Here is a 27321-nt window from a genome sequence, read left to right as displayed (position 1 = left end):
ATGCCATTTTGCCACGGAGATGACATCCTCCTTCATGGTGTGTGTGTGTGTGTGTGTGTGTGAGTGTGTGTGCATGCGTGTGTGGGAATGTGCGTGTGTGAGTGTGTGTGTGTGTGTGTTATGTGTGGTTCAGCCCTGCAACTGTAAAGAGCCTTACACTGAGTCTGATATATATATATATATATATATATATATATATATATATATATATATATATATATATATATATTTTTTTTTTTTTTTTTTTTTTTTGTAGTTTTTGTACGAATGTGATGCAAGGCAAATTACATTTCATCTGAGAGTCTTGAGCACTTGCGGTTCCAGTGTTTGAGAGAACATTTTCTGCTTATCAGTGAAAATAAACTTCCTCACAACACAGAGGAAGTTAACAAGTAAATTTGTTTGTAATTTCAGAAGTCAAGGTCACTTGGTGGTAAATGTGCTGTATCAAATGAATAAATAAATAAACAACAAAGTTCTGTGCTTTCATGTGAAATTTTTAATTAGCTGTTCATTCAGCACAACTGATCACTGCCACACAGTGTACTGGCTTCTTTAGACCTTAAGGCCATGTCAGAGTAATATATTTTGTCTGAGAATGCTCCATTCCTTCCCGGCCACCGCATAATTTTTCTTGTCAGTCATAATTTGAGGTCAAACTGCTTCAGGGGATCTGTAAAAATGCACACAGTTTTCCCGTCCCACAAGTATGATGAGATTCTGGGTCTGGTTTTGTTTTTTGGAGTTAAGTGATGCTGTGTACTCTGATGTTCACATTTCTCATGTCTGTTGTTGTTGTTGTTGTTGTTGTTGTTGTTGTTGTCGTTGTTGTTGTCAAGAGACAAACCTCTGTATCTGTTGTGATGAAGATGCTGCAAGTGACGTTCCTGACAGTGTCCCACTGTGTATAATGATCAAAACCAAATGTCATGGCCGAAGGAACACTATAAGGAAAGATGAGTGATGAGGAGTGTTCCGCTCTGAACATTCAGTATTCTGTTGTCATCTTCGGTAAAACTCGCTATCACAGCCAGTTGCTCCGATTGTTGTTTTGGACCTTCCTGTACGTCTTTCGCTTCTGCATTCATTCTTCTTTAATCACCATTTCTCCACTCATTCTGCGTGAGCTTCCCAGAGAGAAAGGGAGAGTGTGAACTTAGCCATCTGCATCTACCTCTGTATAATTCAAAACACATTTCGACTTGCCTCAGACCACACTGGAGACTTGCCTCTCTTTTGCCTTGAATATTTTCACATAATTTTCTCTCCAGTAAATGGTCTTATCTGCATAATTCAAAATTTGTTTACATTGTCTTTACTTTGTGATTCTACACTGCACAGCTGAAGTCATGAAATATGCCTTTAGGACATACGGTATGCCTAGGTGTGAGAGAGGCAGTGTCATTAAACAGCACCTTGTACTTTTTTAAGCCAATTAAGCAACGCACGTGCGACAGAAATACCTATTTCTAAACCACTTTTTTCTTACCTTTTCAACTCAGTGGTAACATCTAGGTTACATGCGGCCTCTCTTTTTTTGTTTTGTTTATATGAGTGAATAAAAGACGAGCACTGTGGAAGTCCTAGTACCGGTGTGGCTGTGAGTTTTTAACTGTCATCTTTCTCAAGCTAACTCAGTGGAGGAATACGGACCTAAACTGTTAAAACTGTTACATAATATTATATGCACACATACTGTATACCGTGTGCATGAGTGTAATTAGCTGTGCTGTAAATATACACGGGCAGGAGTTCTTGTGTACACACACACACACACACACACACTCAGAGGCTTCTATCTCTCACATCTATATTAACTGTTGCCTATTTCCATGCTATTGCAACATGTAATGTTATTGCTTGCAGTTTATTCCTCCTTGTGCTTGTCTCTTTTTTGTTTACTCTGTGATGAATATTTATTTTTTCCATCTCTCAGGACAGTAGTACATGCCAAGGCTGATGATGTACGTGAAAGGGGTTCTACCTGACCTGGAGCACAGCTGATCTATGTGAGAAGCACTGCGGGAGATGACCTTTGGTCTGGGCTAAAGAGATGAACGATTTTGTAGGGTGTGACGTGAACAGGATGACCATGACACATCACTGTCTCTGATGGTTTGCTCTCATTGAATTCTCTCAGTCTGCCTCTAAAGAATCAGAGGAAGGCAGTTACAAGAACGCCACTTTGAAAGGATGGGAGGAAAAAGATCACTCTCAATTCCCTTTGACAGCAGAGCAGAGTCTGACAGCACTATGTGATTCGGCATTCACAAAACAGAGAGTAATGCTGTTTAGAGCATAGAAGTCTTTCCTTCAAAGATTGAAGTATGCTGAAGATGTATTATGCAAACACCGCACATAACAAAGGTCATGTGTGTTATTGGAAACTGAATCACGCCGTCCAGAGAGTTTTACACTTAGTTCTGTTGAAACTTTAATTCAATTTAATTTAATTCAGATTTACATTTGAAATTACATCGTAACAGTATTCATTTGTTCAGATGTGTTCTGAGGCTGGTAGTCATTAGCAATAAGCGTTGCCAGCTTTTGTCACAGAGGAGAGAGGCTAAGATAACAGAGACAGCCAAGCTTTACATGGTCCTGGGGCATTCAGACAGACAGGAAGGTAGTTTGGGGTTAGAGAGGCACTTTCTCAGGGAGGGACCAAATGGAAACTATTGGCCTGTGATTAACACCACATTTACAGTGGGCCCCACACAATGAAGAGGAGTAAGACTAACGCTTAAAACAAGGTCAGATTGCGCTGGAGCACTGTAACCACTGTGTTATGGGGGTGGTTCTTGTTAACAAAATATCATGATTAAAGTTGAAACTTAAAAACTTGAAGTGTTATCACAAACGGTTTTTCATCAGCCAGTGTGAAGTGAATAGGTGACCAGTAATCACCTGTTACTCTTAGCAGGCAGTGTTGTTGAGCTCAGTTTTTAGTTTGGTGAATATCTTTGGCCCCTTGATAATTAAAGCATAAACCAGTATGCAAAAGCTATCCATCATATGTGCCAGATTTCATTCTATTAAATGGCAGCAGATTCACATTCTTGCAAAAGGTCACCATATGACCATTACGCATATAATTATTGGTCATGACACACAAGGATTATGTAACACATGCTTTGAAAAAATAACATGTTAGGCCTTTCAGCGGGTGACTGTCTGACAGTGCTGGCATGGGTCTTGACTTGGATTCAGGTTTTGAGTTCTGTACGCTCCACAGTCTCACCTGGGCCAAATGGTGCTCTGAATGTAGTATCATGCCTATACACAATATACATGACTGAGGTGTAATCTCTTATGGTTTAGCTTGGCTTCACTTGGATTTGGTTGGGAACCTTTAAGTTTGTTTGCGTTTGGATGGGTTGTGCAAGATTACATTATCTTTAATTAGTTTTGGCTTGGATTAGTCTAGGCTTAATTGGGCTACATTAAGATAAATTAAACTAGATTAAGGTCGGATCAGTGGTTTGGGTGGATTAAGGTTTAGATGGGTTAGGTTAAGTTTGTTTAAGTTGGTTTAGGTTAGGTTAGGTTTGGTGTAGAGGAAGTATTTTACAATTTTACTGCCTTGTTTTCCTTTGTGTCTCAACCTTCTCTCATCTGCTCTACTCTGTGGAGTCATAAAATGTATTACATACTTTTGACTGAGTGAAGTCAACAATCGGCTAATGAGAGACTGTAATTGGTCACTTACACGTATCCTGTTGATGTAACCATCATTCATCTGCCTTAGACCAAACATAGCTTTTCCCACAATCTGTGTAACCCAAACACATGCCTCACCCCTACCCCCTCTCTCATTCAAAATCCCCGTGGTGTGCAACAGCATTCTGCATGTTATCTCACCCACTCATTGTTCACTACTGGCCGGCCTGTTTCTCACTCTGTTATGGCAGTGCAGTCCAGCAGACTTATATAACGGTCACTATGTGTGATGCATAAACCCTCTGGTCCTGTGGAGTACTGCAGAGAGAGAGAAATATTGTGGTGTAAACACAAGGACATGAGAACAACGATGCAGTAAGATTACCACAACGCCACTTCAGTTTCAGAAAAAAAACAATCTGGTTATTATAGCCATGTGGTTCCCATTTTGTCATCATGACAAAACCACCAAGCAAAAACGGTCAAAACATACCGTAGTGGTGTGGTTGAATACCATTATAATGACATTTCTGCCATTGTTTGAGGCAGCTGACAGATCAATGGTGACTCTGAAACCATTTACAGGCCATCACAGAGGCAGTCAGTATTTTATCTCTCAGGTATGGAATTGTTATCTTCCATGTCCATGAATATATGTGAACATAATGTACAGATATGCAGACATGGTGAAAGGATCCCTATCACCATGGTAGGTACACACAGTTGATAGGTAATGTGAACTTTAGATAATGAACAGAGAGAGCCCAAAAATAACTTCTCAGTCTCCCATATGGGCTGCAGTGTCAGGATCAGTCCTGATGAGAACACCTGGCATAATGAATAGCTTGTTTGATTTTCATACACCAGTCAATTACACTGCAATCTACTTTTAGAAGTTGTGCTTACACAGTCATTTGAGGAAAGCACCACTACTACTCATCTGGCAATCTAAGAAGCCCAGTCATAGTAAGCTCTCCCCAGATGGCACTGCAGTACGCAGTCATAATTAATAAAAAAGGGAATTTTCACATATACTAGCCCCATAACATACAGCTATTTTAAGTATTCAGAGATAACAGACAATGGCTAATTTGCTTAGCTTTGATAAGATATGATATTTTATCTTGATAAGATTTGTCCAATTTTATAAGCTACAGAACATTGTTACTGATTTGACAGTGTGATGTGATCTTATGAGTACCAAATCATTAACTTTGGTCATTTGGTAGAGATTCTCTCAGACAGTGGAATAAATTACATTGCGAATGTATTTATTTATTTATTTAACTTTTACTGTATTCTCTCTCTCTCTCTCTCTCTCTCTCTCTCTCTCTCTCTCTCTCTCTCTCATACAGACACTGACACTGACATATATGCACTAGCAGGGCATAATGATGCTGTGAGGAATAGATAGAGAGGAAGTAAAGCAGTCCTCTGAGAGCTGGTCAGATATACAGTGTGGCCCTCCCTCACTGTGAGCTATCTATGTCAGCAGTTCCTGTTTTCTCAAAGCACAGTGATGAACGGCCTGTTGTTGTGCTGTGTGTACAACAATAAGCAGTTTTCGCAAATCCCCCTGACCTTGCTAAGCATCATGATTTATTTATCTGTCTTAAGACCTTGATTCCTTGACCAAGAGCTACTCGATAATACATCTCTCTGGAGGCATGCTGAGAGACATTAAAGACAGAGGGACAGTGATGAGGGGGGTGAGAGAATGACATGTAATAACACTGGTACAGTAGCATATTTGCCTTTGTGTTATCATTGGTTTGGCGTCGACTGGTAACTACTCACGTAACACCTCATAAAAAAAAATTAGTCTTTTCTTTTTTGTCGAATCGTACTGCTGGAATCTGGAGCAGTAATTGTGTGAGAAAGGTGTGTCCATGAAGCTGAGAGGTATAGAAACAGTTGGAATTAAGAGACGACTTATTGCATTTAGCAGCCATCACAAACTCAGCTTAGTATTACTTACATTGTCACTTTTATTTAGAATCAGTCCCTGCCCTACTTGGACGGCAATTAATTATAACAAGGAGAAATACTGGCATGTACATCAACACTCTCATTCAGTTCAAGCATTCTACACTTATTTGAAAGACATTGTTCTAAGCTCCATCACTGCACGCTTGACTGAAAAAAGCAAAGTTTATTGCAACATTTCTGTTAATTAACCTCTTAAAACCACTGTTTGGTTTTTGGACAGTTATAATTAGTCGTGGCGATGTCCGTTAGCAGGATGGTTGCCATGGCATTTAGCGCGTACCTTTGTAGGGTTAATCAGTCTATTGTGAGAGCACAATAAGATGGAGCCTGATAAATACGCTGCACTAGTGTAAGTGGCAGCCTTGGCATTTTCAGACAGAATGACTGAACACTATCTGTGACTCTACTCTTTCTCACTGCCATTGTGTAAAGGATTAAATTGTTATCTGTGATGTTTGAAAAGCATCACAGAATGTCAGACATTCAACTTTATGCCCAGGGCAGAATTACATCACCTTGAATGAGCTTAGATTAACCAGATGGCTAAGGTTGATGAAGATCCCTGAGATTCATTCAAATCAAGCACTGATAAGTCTGCTTGACATTAATAGCCCATAGATTTTATCTCTGTTGTTCTGTGTTAAGTCTGAGTTACAGATAGGCTATTTGCACATGCCTATTTGTTTTAGTTGAGAGCTACTCCACCTAATGTTTCACAGAAATGGCCCATAAACTCAGGATGAAGAAGGGAGAAAATCCGATGTTTTTGGAGCACACATGCCTGTATGAAATTCTCACATGGCCTAATATGAATGTGGCCCTGATTTTGGATGAGAGGAGAGACATTTGAGTGACAGACAGCCTCCAGTAACAACAAAGCTTGACATAAAACCTTTCGGAGTTATCACCGGACATCTGGACCGCTGCCCAACTGCCAGCACTCTGTCATCTCATGCCAATGGGGATGCTGCCTGCTCAGAATAAATGGGCCACCATTGGCCATGCCAGATTTATATCAAAGAGAGCCACCATTCTTCAGAGCTTCTTCAAACAATATAGACCATCCCATTTTATTGGGCAAGCGGGAGGAAGCTGAATTTAAAGCAGGCTTCTTCATAGAGCTTTCTGGGATGTAGATTAGTGTCAGCATTTGTTACTGAAGGTGAGAACAGGTACTCATTTGGGGTGAGGGTTCATAGTTAGATCAACATGAAGTTGACGGATTGGGTTATTATTACCTAAGAAGGTCACCGTCACTGAACTTTTTAAAATGAATTTTGCACAGACAATTTGCACGCCGGTGGGCCTACGTTCAAACCGTCAGCTAGGATGTTTCTCATTGATGTCTGTGAGCTCAGAAGGAATCGTAACTGGGTGAATATTTTTGCAATGCTCGGCAGCAGTTTACGGTGCGAAGATGGGGTAAAACATTTCGTGTGTTCTGTGTTAAGTGAGGGATGCGGTGATTGAAGTGGCTGCCATTTCAGGCAAAGCTGCTTGTAACTCTGAAGATCAGAGTATATGCACAGCAAGCTTAGTAATGACATTTTACACATGAGTCATTTTTCAGGTACTTTAGAATAACTTATAGAACACAAATTTTAGGGGGGTGTGTATGTGAGGGAGAGAGAAGTAGGGCATAAAAACAGGACATAGAAATGGAACACACTGTGCTTTTCAAGGTTCATTCCACTCAATAACCATCTTACGCTGGGAAGCCAACATATACTACAACAGGGAAATTTCTAAGTGATTTCTACATTCTTTTTCTAACCATGGAGAGATTCTCAATGTGCATAAACAACAATGTTTAATAATGTTAATACCTTTTCAAAATTCTAACACTGTAAAAATTTGACTTTTAGATGATTACTGAAAATCAGCATCCTGAGCAAATCCACATCCACAAGGTAATAGGAACAAAAGGACATAAAACTAAATGTACCTCTGAAAAGCGTAGGTACATTACCCAATATTTCTGTGTATAGGGGAGAAGGTCGTATGGACCTTCGTCTGAAAAACTGCCACTCATACAAGGCCTCTTATAAAACATATTCTTCATGAATGAACCATATGTTCAGTAAGCAGTGTAACTGTAATGACCTATCAAGGTACTGAGATCTCAGGATGGAACCAGTGATAGTGTCAAGCTGTATCATTCATTTACATTCAATGTTTGCAGTGGCTCTTTGAACGGTAGTACCTAGTGTGACTACTGGAGCTTTGCTTGCACTGCCCAGCAGAACATCGTGCACTTCATGTATCATCAGCCACAGACGTTTAATAGGATTGTGCTTAAAACACTTTACCCTGCAGGTCACCTTGTTATATGATGCTATCCTGTGTATGTGCTATCTCTCCCTTACCTCTCAGTCTCACCCATCAGCACAGACCTAAGATGCTTGAAAGTGTGTGTGTGTGTGTGTGTGTGTGTGGTGTGTGTGTGTGTGTGTGTGTGTGTGTGTATGTGTGTACGCACAAAGGCAGATGTGTGTTTGTATTCACATGTGCACATGGAATAGCCTGAGGTATTCATTAAAATCCCATAACTTGTGGTATTAACCTTTCCATGAGCATACCTACATGAGTGGAATCGTACACAATCCAAGTGTTAAACCTTTCGATCTGCCAAACCGTTATTCTTATTATACAGTTTTATGTGTTTGTGTGCGTGTTGGTGAGTTAAGTGATTGTAAAACGGAAAGCTTGGCCAAAACTCTCAAGCCAATGACGTACGTGAAGTGAGACACGCTTTGTTCTGGAGTTCAGGGGTCCATGCACAGGTTATGTGCTCTGACTGCCCGCAAACACATAGGCATACCCAGTGATTAAGTATATACATTATAGATACATGAACCGTTCTGCATTTACACATGAAAAAATGAGTTATACAGTGAAAGATGACAGGCTACTTTGAAGGATAGCAGGTTGAAGCACATCCTAATAGGACACCAGCGAACTGACCATAATTCTCTGGAGACATGGTCACTGCCTGAGGCATACTCCTGTGTGCACACCCAGGACATGTTAATGAGAGACTGATCCCAACGTCCTTGTCCGCTAATGACTGCTGCAGGTTGGCAGTAGTCCTCACTGAGAATGTCAGACTGTCTGTGTGTTTCTGTGTGTGTGTGTGTGTGTGTGAGGTTTTTTTTGTTTTCTCTAAATTGCTGTGGAATGCACTTTTTTTTGCAGTAGTATAAACTCCAAGTCCTTACTGTAGAAAAAGAAATTTGACCAATTAGGAGAAACTTATTTGTTACTCATTACTGATGTTGTTTTGGGATGATGGTAAGTCTGTGATAAAAACAACAATAGTAATAAAAATTGTTTTAAAACTTCCTTTAGTACAGACCCTTTGAAATTTCTGTATACAGTGATAATCGAAGAAATTCAAAAGTAAGATACAACGAAATTACCGTGTTATGACAAGAAATAAAATACAATGCATGAAATAAACATTTAAATAAGTGTGAAATAAGTCATTTTATAAGTCACATGCAAGTCATTTTTCATGTGTGAATGCAAATCATATTGCATATATATATAAAGGACCATGCCCATTTCAAACAAGCATAAAATCACATGAGAATAAAATCTATTTAATTTTTTTTTATCTCTCTGAAAAATGAAATGTTGCTTTTTCACTTATTTATTCTGCTCCTTGACCTTCAAAGAGCTCAGCGTGTCTCAGGATACAGAAAGTTGAATTCTGGGCCATTTCATAGTTTAATGTAATAGCTGTTCAAGCAATTCTGAAGCACACAGTCCACCATTGATTCAAGGTGTAATGTGCAGTCCTTATTTGCTTCCTTATTTGCTTCCTGACAAATTTGTCTCCATTTTGAACAATATGCTGTCGTGCCAATGGTATAGGGAAATTCTGGTTAATGGTTCACTGTGAATATTAGACTTAATACTAATATCACTTAGCTGTAACCATAATCTTATTTCAGAACCTGAACCCAGTGAAATTACAGTTATTCCGAAAACCTCTATTTATAGCTCAGCATTCTGAATATTGAAACTAGAAATTATTCAAAGTAACTCTTCATCAGCCTTAACATATATTAAATAATAGCATTAAAATAGCAAGTACAATAATACTCTTCGAATTCGATACCTCTAGCTATCTAAGCTCCTGGATCACCACATTCAGAAACTTGGAAATAATTTATCATGCACTCAAAGAGTAGGAATATGAACGTACACATTTATCACAATGATCAAATTCAACAGTACAGAATGAGTCTAATGTTGAATAAATTGTGATTCAGCTGGAGTTAAGGCACATCTGCTACACACAGACACACACACACACACAACAGCATCTAAACTACCCACACTAAGACAAACAACTAATGGTAGACAATAACAATATCCTCATTACCCAAAGTATGTATGAATGAAACACTACACGAGTGCGAGACATTACTCACGAAGAGGCACTAAAAGAACTATCTGAGTGATGTTCTAGTGGAGTTACTTGCACACAAAAGGGTAGTGAGGGAAGGGGAGAAAAAGGGGGAAGAAGAAGAGCAGGCCCAACCACGTTCAGACAGGAGAGACCAAAGAGTCTGAGGTTGGCAGCAGGAGACCATAAACGAGAGTTCGTGTCTGTGCCGGGAGAGTCTTTTAGCCACGCGGATCTTCTGAAGCAGGGAGACTGGGCCGATTCTTCGTGTAGACGAGCAGGGCGGATGGACAGACTACATCACGGATGACACAACCCGAGCTCAACTGGAGCTGAAGCTGAAGCGCATCTTAGCTGAACCAAAAGCTGAACTGAAGGATAACAGGAAATCTGGCATTTTATCTGATTTGCAGACGGGGGGGGGGGGGGGGGGGGGGGGGGGGGGGGTTTGCTGCTATCCTTTTGGGGGTGTCTCTGTCTGAAGGGAGGAGTCACTCCTTGGAATTTGGCGGGTGATAGAAAGGGTCAAGGAAGGGTGAAAAGAGATAGAAAGGGTCAAGGAATGGTGACAAGTGACAGAAAAAGGTCAGGGTTAGGGTGAATAGAGACGGGAAGGGTCAGAAAGAGAGAGAGAGAACAGGGGGACATGGAGAGACTGTGTGCAATGTTTAACCTCAGAATCATTGAAACATTTATTAGCCCACATACTGCAAAGTAAAAAGTCTCTCCTCCAGTTGCTGCATGACAATGCCACTGACCAACGACTTTTCTCACAAAACCCGAGAAAGGAACACCACAGTAATTACACAAAATTAAGGTCAAAGTCTACTGTTTAAAGTGAATTTTAGAGTGAATTAAAGGACAACTTTTCTTTCTAGGCTTTTTTTTACACATACAGATATGTGATGATACAGATACATGTTACTAGTGACAGATGTTAAAAAAAAAAGTAAACCATGCTCTGTCAAGAGAAAGCATACAGAAAAAACAAACAAACAAAAAAACAGGACATAACTTTGCGACAAGAGCCCATTACCCCTACCCTTAGTGTGTGTGTTGTGTTTGTGTGTGCCCTCAGCAGATAAAGAGACAGGGACTGTATGTCGGTTTGTGAAGTGTCAGAGCTGCCATCTTGACTCCTAGAGGAGTTGGTCTATTCATTTGCCTGGGTGGGAGGCATCTCCAGAATACCAAGGCAAAATGCTCCCAAAGAGAATTTGGACTGTGTGTGTGTGTGTGTGTGTGTGTGTGTTGGTGGTGGGGATGTTTTGCTGACCTGAAACAATATTTTGCAACTTTCAAAAATAACTCCAGTGCTTTGTATTCTGTAAATTCTATAAGCACACTTCTAAATCACTGAATTTATTTTACATGTATACTATTACTGTTCCAACAAGGTGAACACTTGTTTAGCTTTTACATCTCAATACTCGATGGTTCACAGCCCATATGAACATATAAACATATAAAGTGGCAATTAACTTCAAAAAGTACAGCGGAGAATGGAGACTGACTTCTGGGAACAGGGCAGCAGAAATGATTTTATGACTGATAACCTGCCCTCTGTTGACTTTTACAGTGTGGGTGGAATGCTTGGCTACTCTAACAATGTACAATATTGTTTTGTTTTGTTTTGTTTTTTAATGTTTTTGCAGAGCATTTTTTTTTATCTGTCATGCTGTCTAGCCCAGTAACCTCAAGAGAGACACAAGCACCCCACGCGGAGACGCACACAGACACATACACTGTAGAGTATGTGACTGGAATTACTGTCTGGTCATAGCAGTTGGTTAGGACAGCTAATGAGGTATGAAAAGCAATAGAGAAAGAGCTGAGTGACAAATCCACAAGGTGTAAGGCTGACTACCTCCTGGACGCTTTTAGAGCAGGATATTAGAGCAGAGTGAATTACATATATAATGAATTTGACAAAATTTAATCTGAGCCCCGATGAACTAAACAATGGCAGCAGTCAGTGTTGTATTTATTTGCCAATTCATTAGACATAACTTAAAAAGTCAGACAGACTGTATTCAAGCATCACTTTTTGGACACTGAAATCAGTCTCTATTGTTTGTCCATCTCATTTTCAATCAAGTTTTCAGAGTGACTTGATTTTTACAGTTATACTATATTGCTGAACTGTAACACATGCATTCCCCCCCACCCCTCCCCCACCAACCCCATCCAACAACGACAAACGTCCTCCAAATTCAATCACATCTCTCTGCTGGCCTGGCTGAATTAATTGTGCGGATGGTTGAACATTTATGAATGTAACATCTCAATAGTAGCCTGCGAAAGCTGTTAGCCCCAGTCCCCTGAGCGGACTGACCTTTCCTGCAAAAACCATGGGCAGACAGAGAGGCAGAGAACCAGAGAAGTGGGTAAAAAGGGGGACTTGCCACATATTCAGTTTGATCCTTTAATCTGTTTCATAGTGTCAACACAGCTCAACTGAATATGCTTATTAATGCAAGCTTTCCCAGATACACCTATATGTTCTGTTGTTTTTTAGGTCACTTAAACAAACTCATATTTGGCAATATTAACAAACAATGTCTTCTGTCCCTTTTTTGTGATCTGATTTGTTAGCACAATCATTCTGAGGACTTAAGATGACTCTTGTAAAGGAGAAAAAACAGGGATAGTTTTGAGTCTGTTCACCTTCCAAAGTCAGGCAGGTCAAAGACAGCTTGCACATTTCTAGCAATATACCAGTTCTTTATGCTCACACAATTATTTTATTCATTTATTTATTTATTTATTTTGTAATGCAAGGCAATTTTACAGAGTCCAGGATCAGTTTCACTGAGTTCTTGGAATTCTCCTTGAGCCCTTAATATTCAGTTGTATCCAGTGAGAAACAGCTTATTCATCAGTTAAGCTTAGCTCCTCTTAACCTTCGGCTAGACCCATGGGGGTATTTTTTTAAGCTACTCTATGTTTCTGTTTCTTTACCATAGAAGTACAGAATTAAAGAAGAAGAAGAAGAAGAAGAAGAAAATGAGGAGGAAGAAGAAGAAGAAGAGAGAGGAAGAGAATGAGAAAGAGAATGAGAGAGAGGGGGGGAGGTTAAGGGCTGTATATCCATGTCATTCATAAATTCAAAGAGAATAAGTGACATTTGCATAACGATAGCAGTATTCATTTTGTGATATTAACACATCTAAAACGCACATAAAACCCAAGATTCGGCTGAGCAGTGAGCCACTGCTTTTTTATCATGTGACATCAGAGCCTGCTGCTTGAGCTGGAAGATGGCTGAGATGCTGGACATGATATGCATGTTTGAGACTCCTGGAGATTTTTGTTATAATTGATTCATCCAATATAGCGTCTTAAACCCCCCATCATCTCCTAATGAACAGAGGGCTTACCATTGAGCTTGGCAGAAGCAAATGGGAGGATTAAAGTCAAAGGCAGTTATCCGCATTCACTGTCAGGATACAATCCAGAATGAGACAGAGAGGATTAAGACACCCATGTGTGGCAGTTTAGGATATGAATAGCTGAAATGTACTCAGGCAGCCTTGGAATGTGGTTGGTTGAATTGAAGTGTCCAGTGTTTCTGTTATGCATACAGTACACAACACAATGTATTGTATAAGCCCTATGAGTGCTTTGCTCCTGGACTCAGTAAACCAAGTGACCCTCTAATATATTTGAGCATCTTTGAGAGATTAATTACATACTTAAAGCATCTTTTTTTTCTCCTTTAACTGATCCACACGCAACAACATATACGGCTCTGATCACTTAAATTATGACATTTATGAAGATCTGTCACCAAAATCACACAATAAATTATACGCTATTTGTTGTTAACTTCAATGACTAACTGTACATTGTGACATCTTTTCCATATCCGTGGGATATGTCAGTGTAATTGAAACAGCGGGGTAATTCGACCTTGAAAGATGTGTCTCAGTGTGAGTGAGAGAACGTAAAAAAATAGCTGAAAATGAATGCTGTTTTTCTCAGGCTATGAGTCGCTCCTTAGTAAACGGGGCAGGTGCAAATCTTCCCAAATTCAATGGCCTTCATGCATCTCAGATAAGGAGACTGACAATTAGAAATGCTCTGATTGACTTTTCTAATGACAATGTGTAATGCTAAAGCATTTCAATGACTCTATTAGGAGCATTTCATAGTCAATTTAGAAGTCATTTCCATTGACCACATGCTAAACCACCTAAGCAGCAATTCTCAGTGGGTAGGTGGAATGATTGGTCTTTCACAACCTGATCTGTTTGCCAATTAATGCTGAGGCTTATCTGAGGTATAATATATACTGGGAGACTATTTTTCTCCACTTTTAAACACTCTTCATGGAGGTTCACTGGGATATTGAATTGAAGGTCTGAAGCATACAAATGTTGGGGACTAGATTTTCACATTGAGTAAAGTAAGGATGGACCCGACACCATTCATATTCTCCTCACTTTTGGGGTCGAAAAAGTTTTATGATCATGATTAAATTTTGCCTTTTGTAAAGTAGGTCATGTGAAGTAAGGCAATGAGTTTAGGTTCCTCCTGCCTTCAACTGCTTGCTAGTAATCTGGTAGGCTATCTCTCTCTCCTGCTTTCTGTCATAAGCCAATGACAGAAAGGAAAGGTATTCACAACTTCAAAGGTAATGTTTTTTTGTCATTTAAAGCCTATTACACCAGAAAACAATGACACATTTCATTCATTCTTGCCTGTAAATATAATGACATAAACTGCAATACTGACTAAATTGTGTGAATAATGCAAGTGTGTAAATTAAGCTTGTATTAGATATAAGGGTTAGTTTGACTGTCGACCTTTGAGAATCACATGGCCCGCTCTATCCCTATAATTCATAGGTTAGACTGTAATTAATAGATCAGTTCTCTAAGTGTGGTACTCCATTTAAAGGCCTCTAGACAGTTTGACTTGCTCTTTTCTTATAAATGAAATTATTTCATTTGAGTTTGGCTTGAATTAAAACTTGTTTAGTCAGCTGGAAAATGAATTGTAGTCTAAGATTTAGCAGACCTTTATGCTCTCCATCTATATTAACACAACGTGTGTGTGTGTGTGTGTGTGTGGTGTAATTCAAACTGCAGGCAGAGTCATAGTGCAAGGTCATTGCAGTTTTGCTGAAAAATTGTGTCACATACTGAAATTTCATTGTTTCTGACTGCACCATTAATCAGATGTGACTGTCTCCATGCCTCCATTGCATATCAGTAAATTGTGTTCAGGTCATCTTTCAGTGAAGTGAACATCTGCTTTTCTAATCACTGATATTTTCTGACTCTTTGGACTAAAGGAAAAATGTCAGATAGTCCAGCTGATTCTCGAATTTTTTGATTAATTAGCCGGATTGTACCATAACCTTCCACGACTGTTTAGGTTCATTTTAATGAAGTTTAATGTGTAGACCTGGTTGTCATGGTCCAAATCCTAACGCTTTCATGATAAGGACTTTGTAGCGTAACTACAAATACAAAGCTGGTACTAAAGCCATTTTGATGCACCGTTTATTAGCCCTTGTACTCCTGTTTAAGAGTCAAAAATAACTGTAACAGTAACTGGTCTTCCAGTTGAACAACAGTTAAAAATGAAATTATCTGAGAAAACGGGTGAAATATGGAGAAATGTTGAGTGTTGATTGTTTCGTGTACTGGGAATTAAGCCCTGCATGACGCCAGAATATTATACATTAAAATTACATATTAATAAATTTATGCTAAATAAATGTATTTACTTAAATAAATGTATCTATTTTTTAACCCCTATACCCAAGAACTTAGCCACGCTGCTCTATTTTCCTATTCTATAACAGTGTTATTAAACATACTACGAAAAACAAACAGAATGGAGAACAGTTGTACGGAAGTACGTTTTAAAACTCAGACTTTGTCTCTCCTGAAAGTATTATTCAGTTACACTTAGTGCCGTACCATGTAAAAGCTATTTTTCAAATGGAGTTTGTAAGTAAAAAGTTAGGTATTCTCGTCCCCTCATTCTTATCTACATCTTGTGCAAGTATATTCTATCATGTTATGGGTATAGCTCACGGGTGTTTGTCATTCTGATGCGAAGCAAATTCCATTGGTCTTTTTTTTTTGGATGAAACTTTAAAAACAGATTTTAAATCTGCTCATAACGCATTGTGACTTTCGATCATTCTAATTTGCTAGTTTACCTTTATTGCCTTCGTCTCTAAGAGCAGAGATGCACGGACGAGAATGTTGCGGTTTACCATCCCACAAGTAGCCTACGAAGCTGGTGCGTTTCCTTGGATGCAGTATTGTGCTCCTCTCCATAAACGGATAGCATTTCAGGTTTAATTAACTGGATATGTACAAACTCTTGCTTGATGAATTATTTAGTAGATTATTGTATTATGTAAGGGACATTCTTTAAATGTTTCTGTATTTTAGCATGTCTTCAGTCGTCTGCAGTTGGTGTAAAGGTGTAATTACGTCATTCTAGGTGGAAACAAAGCCGCTTCTTTCCTTCAGCACCACACACGAGTCAGACAGCGGGCTGCTCTGCTTCCTGCAATCCAGAGTCAGGAGACTATCTTAAAGGACAAAATCTGTCAAATCCCAAAGGTGTGGAAAATTAAGAGGGGAAAGTCATTCATTCTATCATGTCATGCGACTCCTAAGGAATGTTCATGGATTACGTTTCATTGGAATTACGACCAATGTGTGCTTTAACTTTGCCTCCCTATCTTTTTAGTCTATAGAAGGTTGTCCAGTCTTTCAGTCTTACAGAGAACATCAGATGGAACCGTTCAGTAGTAGGTGCGTTGTTTCTCCTTTTGTCGACTGTGCATTCGTTATTGACATACTTCTGTATAAGGCGTTTTCATTTTTTTTAATGTTGACGTCCTTATTTTTACGAAGTATCCCAGATGAGCGAAATTCTTTCAATGTGTGCCGAAACCCTCAGGGATGCGCGTTAGCGAATACCCCTGTGGTGAATATTTCTGTACTTACCACGTTGTATTCTGGAGGAGCGTAACTGCTGGAGAGACATGATTTTAATCATCTGGGCTGCAGCACGCAGATTTAATGCTCAGTGTTCCAGTAGTTCATAACATAGCATTACATTGCCGTTGAATTTAACAAATATATATCTTATCTTCTCGTTTAAATTCAGTTTGGAAATGTTTTAAATGACAAAGATCATTTGTGTGTTATGAAACTGGTCTTCCCCTCTGTGACTGTGCTTAGAGTAAGGATACTTAAAAGAACTAATGTAATGTATAGGCATTCATTTTTAGTTTTAGATGCAGTTGATATGATGAAAAAGTCAGACACTGAGTGAAACATCTCAGGTTTCTAATCTTCAATCTCTCTTCCACAGGCTCTAATTTCTTCTCTAAAATAGGATTTATAGAACAAATAATAATGGATACAGTGCCAGAGTATTCCCTCTTCATGATGAGGATTTTAGAAGAATTGGATACCAAATACAGCACAGTTTCATATCAGGATCTCTGTAAATCTTTGTGTGCCAGGTTTGACCTGGTTCATCTTGCCAAGCTGAGGAGCCTGCTGTTCTATACAGCATGTCTGGATCCAAGTTTCCCTGCTACTTTATTCAAAGACAAGATGAGATGCTCAGTAGAAGATCAGCAGTCTAAGAAGCTCATGGTGGCTGCAGACATTGTCACCATGTTCAACCTGATTCAAATGAATGGCGGCATTGCCAAAGACAAGCTACCTGTAGCGCACAAGCCCAAGTTCCACAAGAACCAGTCATTTGAATCCTGTAGATCTGACACTGATGTCTACAAATACAATGACTGCGACAGAACCTACGACCTCTTAGACAACAGGGTTCATCATGTTTCGCGAAATTCACTCTGCCCTAAATCCGACTGCAGCAACTGTCAGCGATACATTCCAGCTTCTGACCCAAACTTCCTCCTGGGAGTCAATAAGGATCTGAAATGTAGAGCAGCATCACTTGATAAGCTCCAGCATCTGCCTCAGTACTCCAGTAGCAGCCCTCCTCCATGTGAGATGCAGAGCACATACTTCCCCATGGATATAGACAGTGAGTCGACGACAGATCAAGATTCTCTTCACATGAATTCAGGTGTCAAGGATACCTTTATGTCCAGGACAGAACCTTTTACGGTGCACTCTTGTGTACAAAAAAGGAACATTTTCAAGGAGGACTTTCACAACCTTGTTGCCTTTTCGCCCCATGTAATAACGACAGAATCCAAGGTCAATGCCAAAGCAGTTGGAGATTACCATAGGAGGGAGCTGCACAAACCTCCAACATTCTTCAATCACAGCTTTGAGCTGCCGTACAGTAATCCATACTTTGAGCCTGTCAGCTCACCCGTCCAGGACAAAAGACGAGTCAAGCATGAAAGCCTGGATGACCTGCAGGCGTCCACTTATTTCGGACCCACAACAATCACTGAGTGTGTGAACACCAGGAAGACATCAGGGAAGCATAGCAGGCAACCAGCCTGGCCTGTGAAGAGCTTGAGCCTGAACACAGAGGAGAGCCCAGACCCTGAGAGATCCTTTTTGAACAGCAAGGTACCAAAAGACAATCACCGCCATAATGTCAGGAACATAGACAATGACCAACATTTTCAAATTGCCAAAGAGAAGTCTACTATGTCTCCTTCAGGCTTCTCCAAGAAATCCAACGGAGCTAAAACAAAAGACATGGCCTCAGTGGCCTGCGGACCAAGTGTTGATAAGAGGGATGGTGGAAAGAGATTTAAAGACAAGAGCATCAACTGTCCATCATTTCAGACTAGTAAGATCGACGGTGCTCTTAGCGTAGGGACCCAAACTGAGCAGTCTGAGCAGAGGAAACTGAAAGAATACACCAGTCACAGTAAATACGGAGAAAGGCAGTCTTTCAAAAATTCAGACGAAGACTCTGAGATTGTTAGTGATGACATTAGCGACATCTTTCGCTTTCTTGATGATATGAGCGTTTGTGGCTCTCTTGGAGTTGTCCAGGCATCATGTTACAACAGCAATGGTTCACTCTCTCAGGTCACTAAGTCAGATGGTGACAGTTCACCTGAACACAACACAATCAAACTAGGAAAGACTGGAATTAAACTGGATCGCCTGTTTCACTCACTTGAAAACTCCGATGATGAACTTAAATCAAGTGTTTGTAAACTGGTCCTCAGGATTGGTGAGATTGAGAAAAAGCTTGAGTCCCTCTCGGGTGTGCGTGGAGAGATTTCTCAGGTTCTCTCAAAGCTCAATAAGCTGGATGAGAAGATCCAGGAACCTGATTCAAATGGCAAGGCGAATGACGGAGGTGTAGCTGACCAAATCAAGACAGATGTGAAACTCTCACCGCATGTGTTTCAGTGCCATACCACAGGGCACAATATTAAAATGGACAGTAATGCCGAATGGTGTTGTTCGGATGCCAGTGGGAACGAAAGCTTAAGGGTGAAAGCGATGAAGAAGAATTTGTTCACACGCAGGTCGTCCAGATCACTGACAGAAGAGAACAGTGCCACTGAGTCTAAAGTAGCTAGCATCACAAACTCACCTCGAGACTGGAGGACTGTTTCCTATTCTAGCCATCCTGGAGAGGAGAGCAAAGAGAAGGACAGACACAGTGATGGCAAGGACAGGCACAGGAAAGTCAAAGAGGTAACTCAGGAGCAATTTTGAATAGTTGTGGTGTTCATCTTTAAAAACATTGTTATGGTGTAATAAAGGATTTATACACATTACCATAATTGCAGCCCTTTAGTACCTAACAAGTCAGTTATTTTCTTGTAGAGAGGGAATAGTTTTTAGACTGCTGCATCCCACCTACAAAAACCTGGATGTGGTCGTAAACATATAATCCCTTACTGTTGTTCTCATTCTCTAAAGAAACACACAAAGAAAGAACACAAAGTAGAAGCGCATGTGATGTGAGGTCTTATCCATAATACAACTGTAATGAACCGTAATGATGTACTTGAACTTGATGTAACAAACAGAACAAGCACGATACTTTTAGATCAGGGAAGATGAGACGACTATGAATTGATAGATTAATGCAGCCAAACAGGGCTCACAAGAGGTATGATGATGTCGGAATTTAATGTGTAGAGCTTTCAGCAACTCACAGAAAAACATCTTTACACATTCATCAGCTGAAGTGTAGCAAAGCAAAAGCGCAGGAGTATGGTAATTCCTGAATGCAAATGTAGTTTGATTAGTAATGTGAGAATCCCTACTCACATGATTACTTTAAGAACAGCTCTGCTCTCTTCAAAAGTCACTTGTCAGTAACTACAGTACAGTTTTACTTGTCAGTAACTACAGTTTTTTTTTGTTTGTTTTTTTGGAAAGAGGTCAACATATATTTAGGCTGTGTCAAAACACGAGTTTATATAGGTGAATGTTGTACTGACAGGTCACGTTTACTGACCTTTCTTAGGGGTGTTGTGCATATTAATTATAAAAATAGTTTTAACCTCGTCTGTCAAATGTTGCGGTCTTTGCTATGCAAGCACTTGTGTAGTCAGTGCTGAGATGCTGAGGCTTATACCCCCATATACTCTCCATTTAAATGAGTGGCATGTAGGCTGAGCTCTTGTTATTTCTCACCGTAAAATTTGCTGTCTGTCAGCTAATATCTATGAGCCAGCTAAATCTTCCTCTGACAGGAGTGAAGTCGAGTTGTCTAAAATACCAAATATGCCTAGTGGGGTGCTGCATCTTTGAGGAATCCTGCAAGAACAATAATGGACATCTCTATTCTATAATTAGCAAAGCATTGTCAACACAGTCAAACAGTTTGTCTAATTACTCCCAGTGAGAGCCTTGAGGCATCCAGTATTCCTTTAGTCAATGGGCACTACACACTTGTCTATCATGTTAGTTTTTGCTCTCCCTCTTATCAGCCCAGTAGGCTGTCTGTCTATATTTATGTATTTACCCTTTTCACCCAATTTGGAAACACACATTCCAACTATCACAAGTCATGGCATGAGTCCTGTGTCAATAGAAGAGAATGAAGACTGTTGAATGTAGCTTCCGAGACATGCAAAGCCAGCTCCTGCTTCTTTTCACGCTATTCCTTCTGTATTAGCCTGCAACTGTGCAGGCACCCCATCAATGCTAGAAGTAGATGAAGTGTAATGATTGGGAGGGAACCCTCTCAGGCTGACACTCCCTACAACATAGCCAGCTGTGTTTGTCGCAACACCCAACCCAGCCAGTGGTGACACTGAGATTCATACTCGCAACCTCAGCTATGGGCCAGTGTAATTTACCTCCGCACCATCGACCGGGCACCCCATACTGTACCCCTGTTTACTGGACCCTGTGGACCACTATTTAATTAACACTGTGCCTACAAGAGTAATGAGAGAGTACAAAGCAGTGATAACCTAATACCACAGAATAGTTCTCCATAACAACTTTTATTATTGCTCATGGCATAACCATTTGAAATGTTCAGATATTTTGTTTTTCATTTTAAACTTTTCAACTCAGTACAACTTTTAATATTCCGGCTAAGTTTGAACTACTCATAGCAACCATCCACATGTTCTTTTTCTGTGGCTTTTGGCCTGAGCCCTGTACCACAGTGCACTGCCAATGAAGCCAACATGCTATGCTAGAGCCATAGAGCCTTATGAGAGTGTGAAGACAAGTTGGAGTTGGCATTTCACACCTTGCTCCATACACAACAAGCATTCACGAAACAGAACGTACTGCCTCAGAATATTCTCAAACTGATCGTCAAGAACAACTGTGCCTGCTAACAGAATATTAACTTGTTGGAAGTGGAGAGCAAACATTTTTGGTCATTAATGATCTGTGCTTAAGAACAGAAATTTATGTGATCCTAGTAAAGACTCCAGCAATTTTTTTCAAGTTTGCTTGCTTAATTTTGGGATGAAATCCCAGAGCAGAGCTCAACATCAAAATGTACATTTAAAGCCGAAGAGGCCAGAGATTCAAAACAGAAAAGCAATTATCTACACAGGGATTTTTCTTATCCGGACTTTTTCGCTATCCATATTTCATGTGTATGTTTGATAGAGCAGGCTAAGAAAGCAAATTGGTAACCAGTGACAAGCCCCATCAGAGAAGTCCGTTTTCTTTTAGAGTTGAAAGTGAGGCTATTTTTCTCATTTGGACAGTTATTTATGAAACTAAACCCTTTCAAGGTGCATTCTTTCATTGTTTGGACAGTTACAAATCTTGAGCCAATTAAGATGAGACTCTATGCTCAGGGCTCTGAGGAGAATGAAGGTCTGTCATTTACATGTCCTTTTTGTCCATTACTATATAATGTAGGCCTTGTTTAAGGTTTAAAACTTTGGAAGCTGATTTTTTTTAAATAATAACAAGGGAAGGAACTTTGTGCATGTAATTTAATAATCTTTTATGGAAGATATGCTTCCAGTAATTATGTGAATGATTACAAATTCATTTTTGCCTGGTAGCATTACAATACAGTTCCTGACTAGCATTTTACTGTGTTACTCATTACACAACCTACTCTAAATGTCTCAAATTTCAGATCATGCCTCTAGGCTAATGCAGTTGATTAGATGAAAAACCTGACAGATCAGTTATGCTGATTTGGAACACTTCTCCAGATCTAATATTATATCACTGTACCAATAACAGTTTTTGTCAAATATTTACCCATACATTTTAAGTGGACATGTATTAAGCAAGTCAAATGACAAACGTTATAGGAAACTTTCTCATTCCCCACGCTTTTAAAAAGTGTTTAAAAAATGAATCCTGTCCAAGGAAGTGTTGTGAAGAACTGTGGAGAATTTTCCCAGCACCAGTTCTCGGGACCCACAGGTGACATATCAGGATTTGATCCACCGAGTGTTGCAGCCAAAAAAACAGAGGTCTGCCGACAACAACCCCCTGTCTTTGAATCTGAGTCCTGCTGCTTTTTCATTTACACCTGTGCTACGGCCCAGCAGATTTCATAACAGGACTGAGTATCACCACGCTCTGAGGCTTCATACACAGCAGCATGATCTGATCTGAGTGTAATACTGAATACTGCATTACGGCAGATAGTCAGAGACACACAGAGAGAGAGGGACAGAGAGACAGAGAGACAGATAGAGAGGGAGAGAGAGAGAGAGGGAGAGGGAGAGAGAGAGCGAGAGAGAGAGGGAGAGAGAGAGAGAGAGAGAGAGAGAGAGAGAGAGAGAGAGAGAGAGAGTGGTATGCTGAATTTTGTGTAAACAAAAAGACACAGTGTAATAGTATAGATTACTTGCTCATTCTGTTGTTAGTAAACCAGTTGTTAATCAGTGCGAAAGTTTCACTTACATTTGCAAGTATTGCAAGGTTTAACAGTCTCAGCATTTTATACTGCCCTCGAGTGCTAACAAGCTTATGTCTAGAGGATATTAAAAACCAATATTATGCTTTAGCTTAGACAAGGAGCATATCATTTCATGCTATAAACAAGATAAAAATAATTCCTGCCAGCACAACTTTAATATTAGTCAGCAGCGTGTCGCCTGGTGTTTAGACCATGGTAACCACAGTGTATTATTTTTTGCCACAGATATAGTTGTTCCAACCTTTCTAAAGTTGCCTCTGTTGTGCTCTCACTGTGTGGGCATAAGGGGTCCGCATTATGCAGAGACAAAATCGCTTTTACCTTTTCTCCCATTAAAGGAATTTGTTAAAATTCTGACCTTTGAGTTGCAACTGAATGGTGACTTATAAAGAGAAATGTTATCTGGTTTGTGCAGACACGACCAATTAACATTCAGCTGGAGAATTCTTAGAAAAGTGTTCCAGTGTCTCGGGAATAATGTATATGTCGATTCCCTTAAGAAGTTTTCCAAAAGGCACTTGCAAGTGAGCCTACACTTTATTTGAATAGTGTAGTTGTTTTCTGGACAAGAGCAGGGAGACTTGGACGCAGACCAGCAGAGAGAAGCAATTCTTCCTGGCTTTGGCGCATGGTTTTGACCTGTGCTCTTTGTATCCTACAGACAGATCGTCAGTATGAGGCTCACCAGGTTCACTGCACATCCAAACCACCAAAAGACTCTTACCTGATTGAGCAAGTGTTCAGCCCACATCACTTTCCTCCGTCAGTCAAAGCCCATGTGAAGGGCAGTCCTCTCTACACTGACCTGAGACTCACCAACCTGGCTGAAGGCAAGCATGCACAGCCCTCCTGGACCATTGAGGAATACAAGCGCAACTCAGGAGAGAAGGGCAAACTCAGCACGCTGGACCTACAGGTGAGGGCTGACAAGGCTTTTCCTTTGATTAAAACCACAACTGCCCTGACTCCTCATCAATTTTACTGATTTGTGAGTCTTTTGTGGATATTGTGTAGAAACCCTAATTGCTGCTTGTGGGATTAGATTGACCTCTGAGGTTCAGACACCAAAGCATGAAAAAGCCTCTTTAATGATGCTGGTGACCTTCACCAGTTTTTCCTGAACATAGCTTCACCAATCAATGGTACATTTAAAGAGGGTTAACATGCCAGAGGTCATGTGCATTTGTGTCTGTGTGCAGGAGGCTTACATATTGAGCTTTGTAGCTTGAATCCATCCTTCATGCCTCATCTAAAAAGACATTTGTATACAGTGACATCATAAAGAGGCTAAGAATAGAATTAAATTTTGTCATAGTATTAAGTCATGCCCCTCATCCAGCATCAGCCATGAACACTGATAAAATGCATCACTGAGATAAGTTAATATCCTTCTGTCTAAATTACTATTTATAATGCTCATTAAAGTGCAGATTTACAACAGGTAAGGGCCATTCTCACAATACAATGCAAGTTGTCTTAGACAAGTGAGCTTTTGTCAAATAAGACAGAACTCTTTAGATGACTAAGGAATAGCACAACTGTCCCCCGTCAAAATGTTGGTTTCAGGCTTGGTCACCTTTTGAGAAAAGAGGTGTAAACACAATAAACACTGGAAACAAATTTTATGTATTTACTTATTGTGGGATGAAGAATCAGTGGGTTTTGCTTTATTGATCAGTTTGTTGGGATATAAGGAAATAAGTAACAGATTACAATTTGCCATTTTCCCCTGTTAGGAAAATAAAATAAAATGTGAGTACAGACAACTGGGTAAGCACATCACTGACCTCAGAAACTGCCATCTCTGTATGTTTCTTTGAGGACTTACAGGATGCATCACATGGACCAATGATATGTGCTGAATGGGAGAAAATTACAATAGCATGACAGTTACTTCGTGTTACAATTGATTACACAGGGCCACTCTGAAATAACCCCATTTACCAGACCTTGAGAGATGCAGAACAGAGAAGAGAAAGTCTGTTACCCATTAAAGAGATCTGCTTTGGGCAGTGCAAAGACAGGACTCGGTCTTTGGAGCAGGTGCACTCAGGTACACATAAAACTTATTCTGTATGCCCAAAATAGCACTGTGACAGCAGTTATCCTGTCTGTAGAAAACAGATAGGCTTAGCTCAGTAGAAATAATCAAAACAAGGTTGATCTCCACAATACAAGTCCATACACGCAAGTATCTTTACAATTTGAGAATAAGCGTAGACTGGGGCATTTTTCGAGAGACCACTTGGTCACCTTCAAAAATATTGATTCCTAATTTCCTCACAATGAATCGGTGGTTTTTCTAGATGGAGAAAATCAGATTAATCATTCCTTCACTCTGGCAATATTGACATAAGATTAACCAAAGCTTACAGGAGAGAGACATGACTAATCTTTGATCCTGTATATGAGCACTGCACCGGGCAGTTAGGGACAGTAGCGGTCACACAAAAAACATCAATCCAAAAGTACACACACAAAAAAAAAAATTTAAATTATTACCACTGTGGAATTGACTTGATGTACAGGACACATGGTATAAATCTCTCAAGTATTAACTGACAAAAGAAAGTTTTGACATCTGAAAGAAACTCTGGACAATGAAGGTGCCACACAAACTTAATGAGGGTTTTGGGTTTTTTTTGGTGGACTATTCTTAACACCGTGACATTTTTATACATTTTTCACAGTCTGAAAGGCTTAAATTAAATTAGATTCCATGAAGGCTCTTGTTGCCCTTATGCAAGGACAAAAATGAAGCACAGCAGCAATGTTCTTAGACTTCTATCACCAAGGTTCAACGGATTCGCTCTTACCCAGGGGCACACAGGTTTCAGACTGACAGAGAATAGAAAAGCAGTCGTTTCAATAACAATGCGCTGTGTTATTCAGACTGAAAATGTCTGCCAATGTGTATTGGAAACCAGCACTTACATGGATACTGCTTGCTGTGGTCATTGATCGTTTCTGAGCTCCTGTTTAGATGGCAACATTGGCTTCCATGCAAGCGAACAAACAGCTGTTGGAAAGGTTACTTGCTGTGTCAAGTGCGCAGTATCAGAATGTATGCATTAACCCCTTGGCTGTCTGGTTTAAGTACCAAAACAAGAAAGGCAGCATGGTAGACATGCAACACAGAACGAATCCGGCCCACCCCTTACCCCCTCTCTTTCTGCCTGGCCCTTATTTTTTTTTCTTTTTTCTTTTTTTTAAATTTGTATCTTGCATTTTCCTTTTGCCTGTTTCTGGGTAACTTATTTGTTCATATTTTATTGCTTTAGCATTCTCTTTCTCATCCCCTCGCCACAAATTCAGTTAAAGCAGCAATATTCACAACATTCAGCGGCATTCACTTCATATAAACTCAGTGTGTTGCTTCGGTAATGTTCTCGACTTGTTTTTTTTATCACAGTTTGCAGCTTCATTCATCTTCCAAACCCCTCATTTCACAATGCCAGGCTTCATGAAATCACAAATCGCTCCTACAAACATTTTTCCCAGTAAGGAGCCAAACCACATAACCACCTCTGTCTCTATCCACAGACGCAGGACTCCCTGAACCCCAACAATTTAGAGTATTGGATGGAGGACATCTACACCCCAGGCTATGATTCACTGCTGAAGCGCAAAGAGGCAGAATTTCGAAGGGCAAAAGTATGTAAGATTGGTGCTCTCATTGCAGCCGCAGCCTGCACTGTGATATTGGTTATTGTTGTGCCCATTTGCACAATGAAATCCTGAGGTTATGTCTTTAGTACATAGTTGTGAAATGCTCAGAGAGCCAGAAAGTGATTCAGACTAGCAGGAAATGATGAAGTCAAATAAACTTATAACAAAATACTCCATATATGAAGAATTGATATTTGATTATTGTCTTTTAATTCTGTAAAATGTGGTGAATATTTATTAACTGATACTTCTTTGTTATATTAGATGACCACTTT

At 39.9% G+C, this 27321-nt stretch overlaps 1 protein-coding gene across 1 annotated transcript; it reads left to right on the top strand.

Moving 5' to 3' along the window:
* The first annotated feature begins 17457 nt into the window (after nt 1-17457).
* Nucleotides 17458-27118, top strand: minar1 (membrane integral NOTCH2 associated receptor 1). The gene is made up of 3 exons (XM_030766883.1): nt 17458-19701; nt 24039-24293; nt 26921-27118. The coding sequence occupies exons 1-3, from the start codon at nt 17458-17460 to the stop codon at nt 27116-27118; spliced, it is 2697 nt and encodes an 898-aa protein (XP_030622743.1).
* The last annotated feature ends 203 nt before the right edge of the window (nt 27119-27321 follow it).

This window comes from Chanos chanos, chromosome 2, assembly GCF_902362185.1.
Source record: "Chanos chanos chromosome 2, fChaCha1.1, whole genome shotgun sequence".
In the NCBI taxonomy this organism is placed as follows: Eukaryota; Metazoa; Chordata; class Actinopteri; order Gonorynchiformes; family Chanidae; genus Chanos; species Chanos chanos.
Note: the sequence above shows the minus strand (reverse complement) of the source record. Positions and strands in the feature narration are given on the sequence as shown.

Bases quoted from the DNA above. Each gene is read 5' to 3' on its own strand.
- minar1 (XM_030766883.1), top strand. From the start codon at position 17,458: ATGGATACAGTGCCAGAGTATTCCCTCTTCATGATGAGGATTTTAGAA. The intron at 19,702-24,038 runs GTAACTCAGGAG...TGTATCCTACAG, and splicing joins GGCACAGGAAAGTCAAAGAG to ACAGATCGTCAGTATGAGGC. The intron at 24,294-26,920 runs GTGAGGGCTGAC...CTCTATCCACAG, and splicing joins TCAGCACGCTGGACCTACAG to ACGCAGGACTCCCTGAACCC.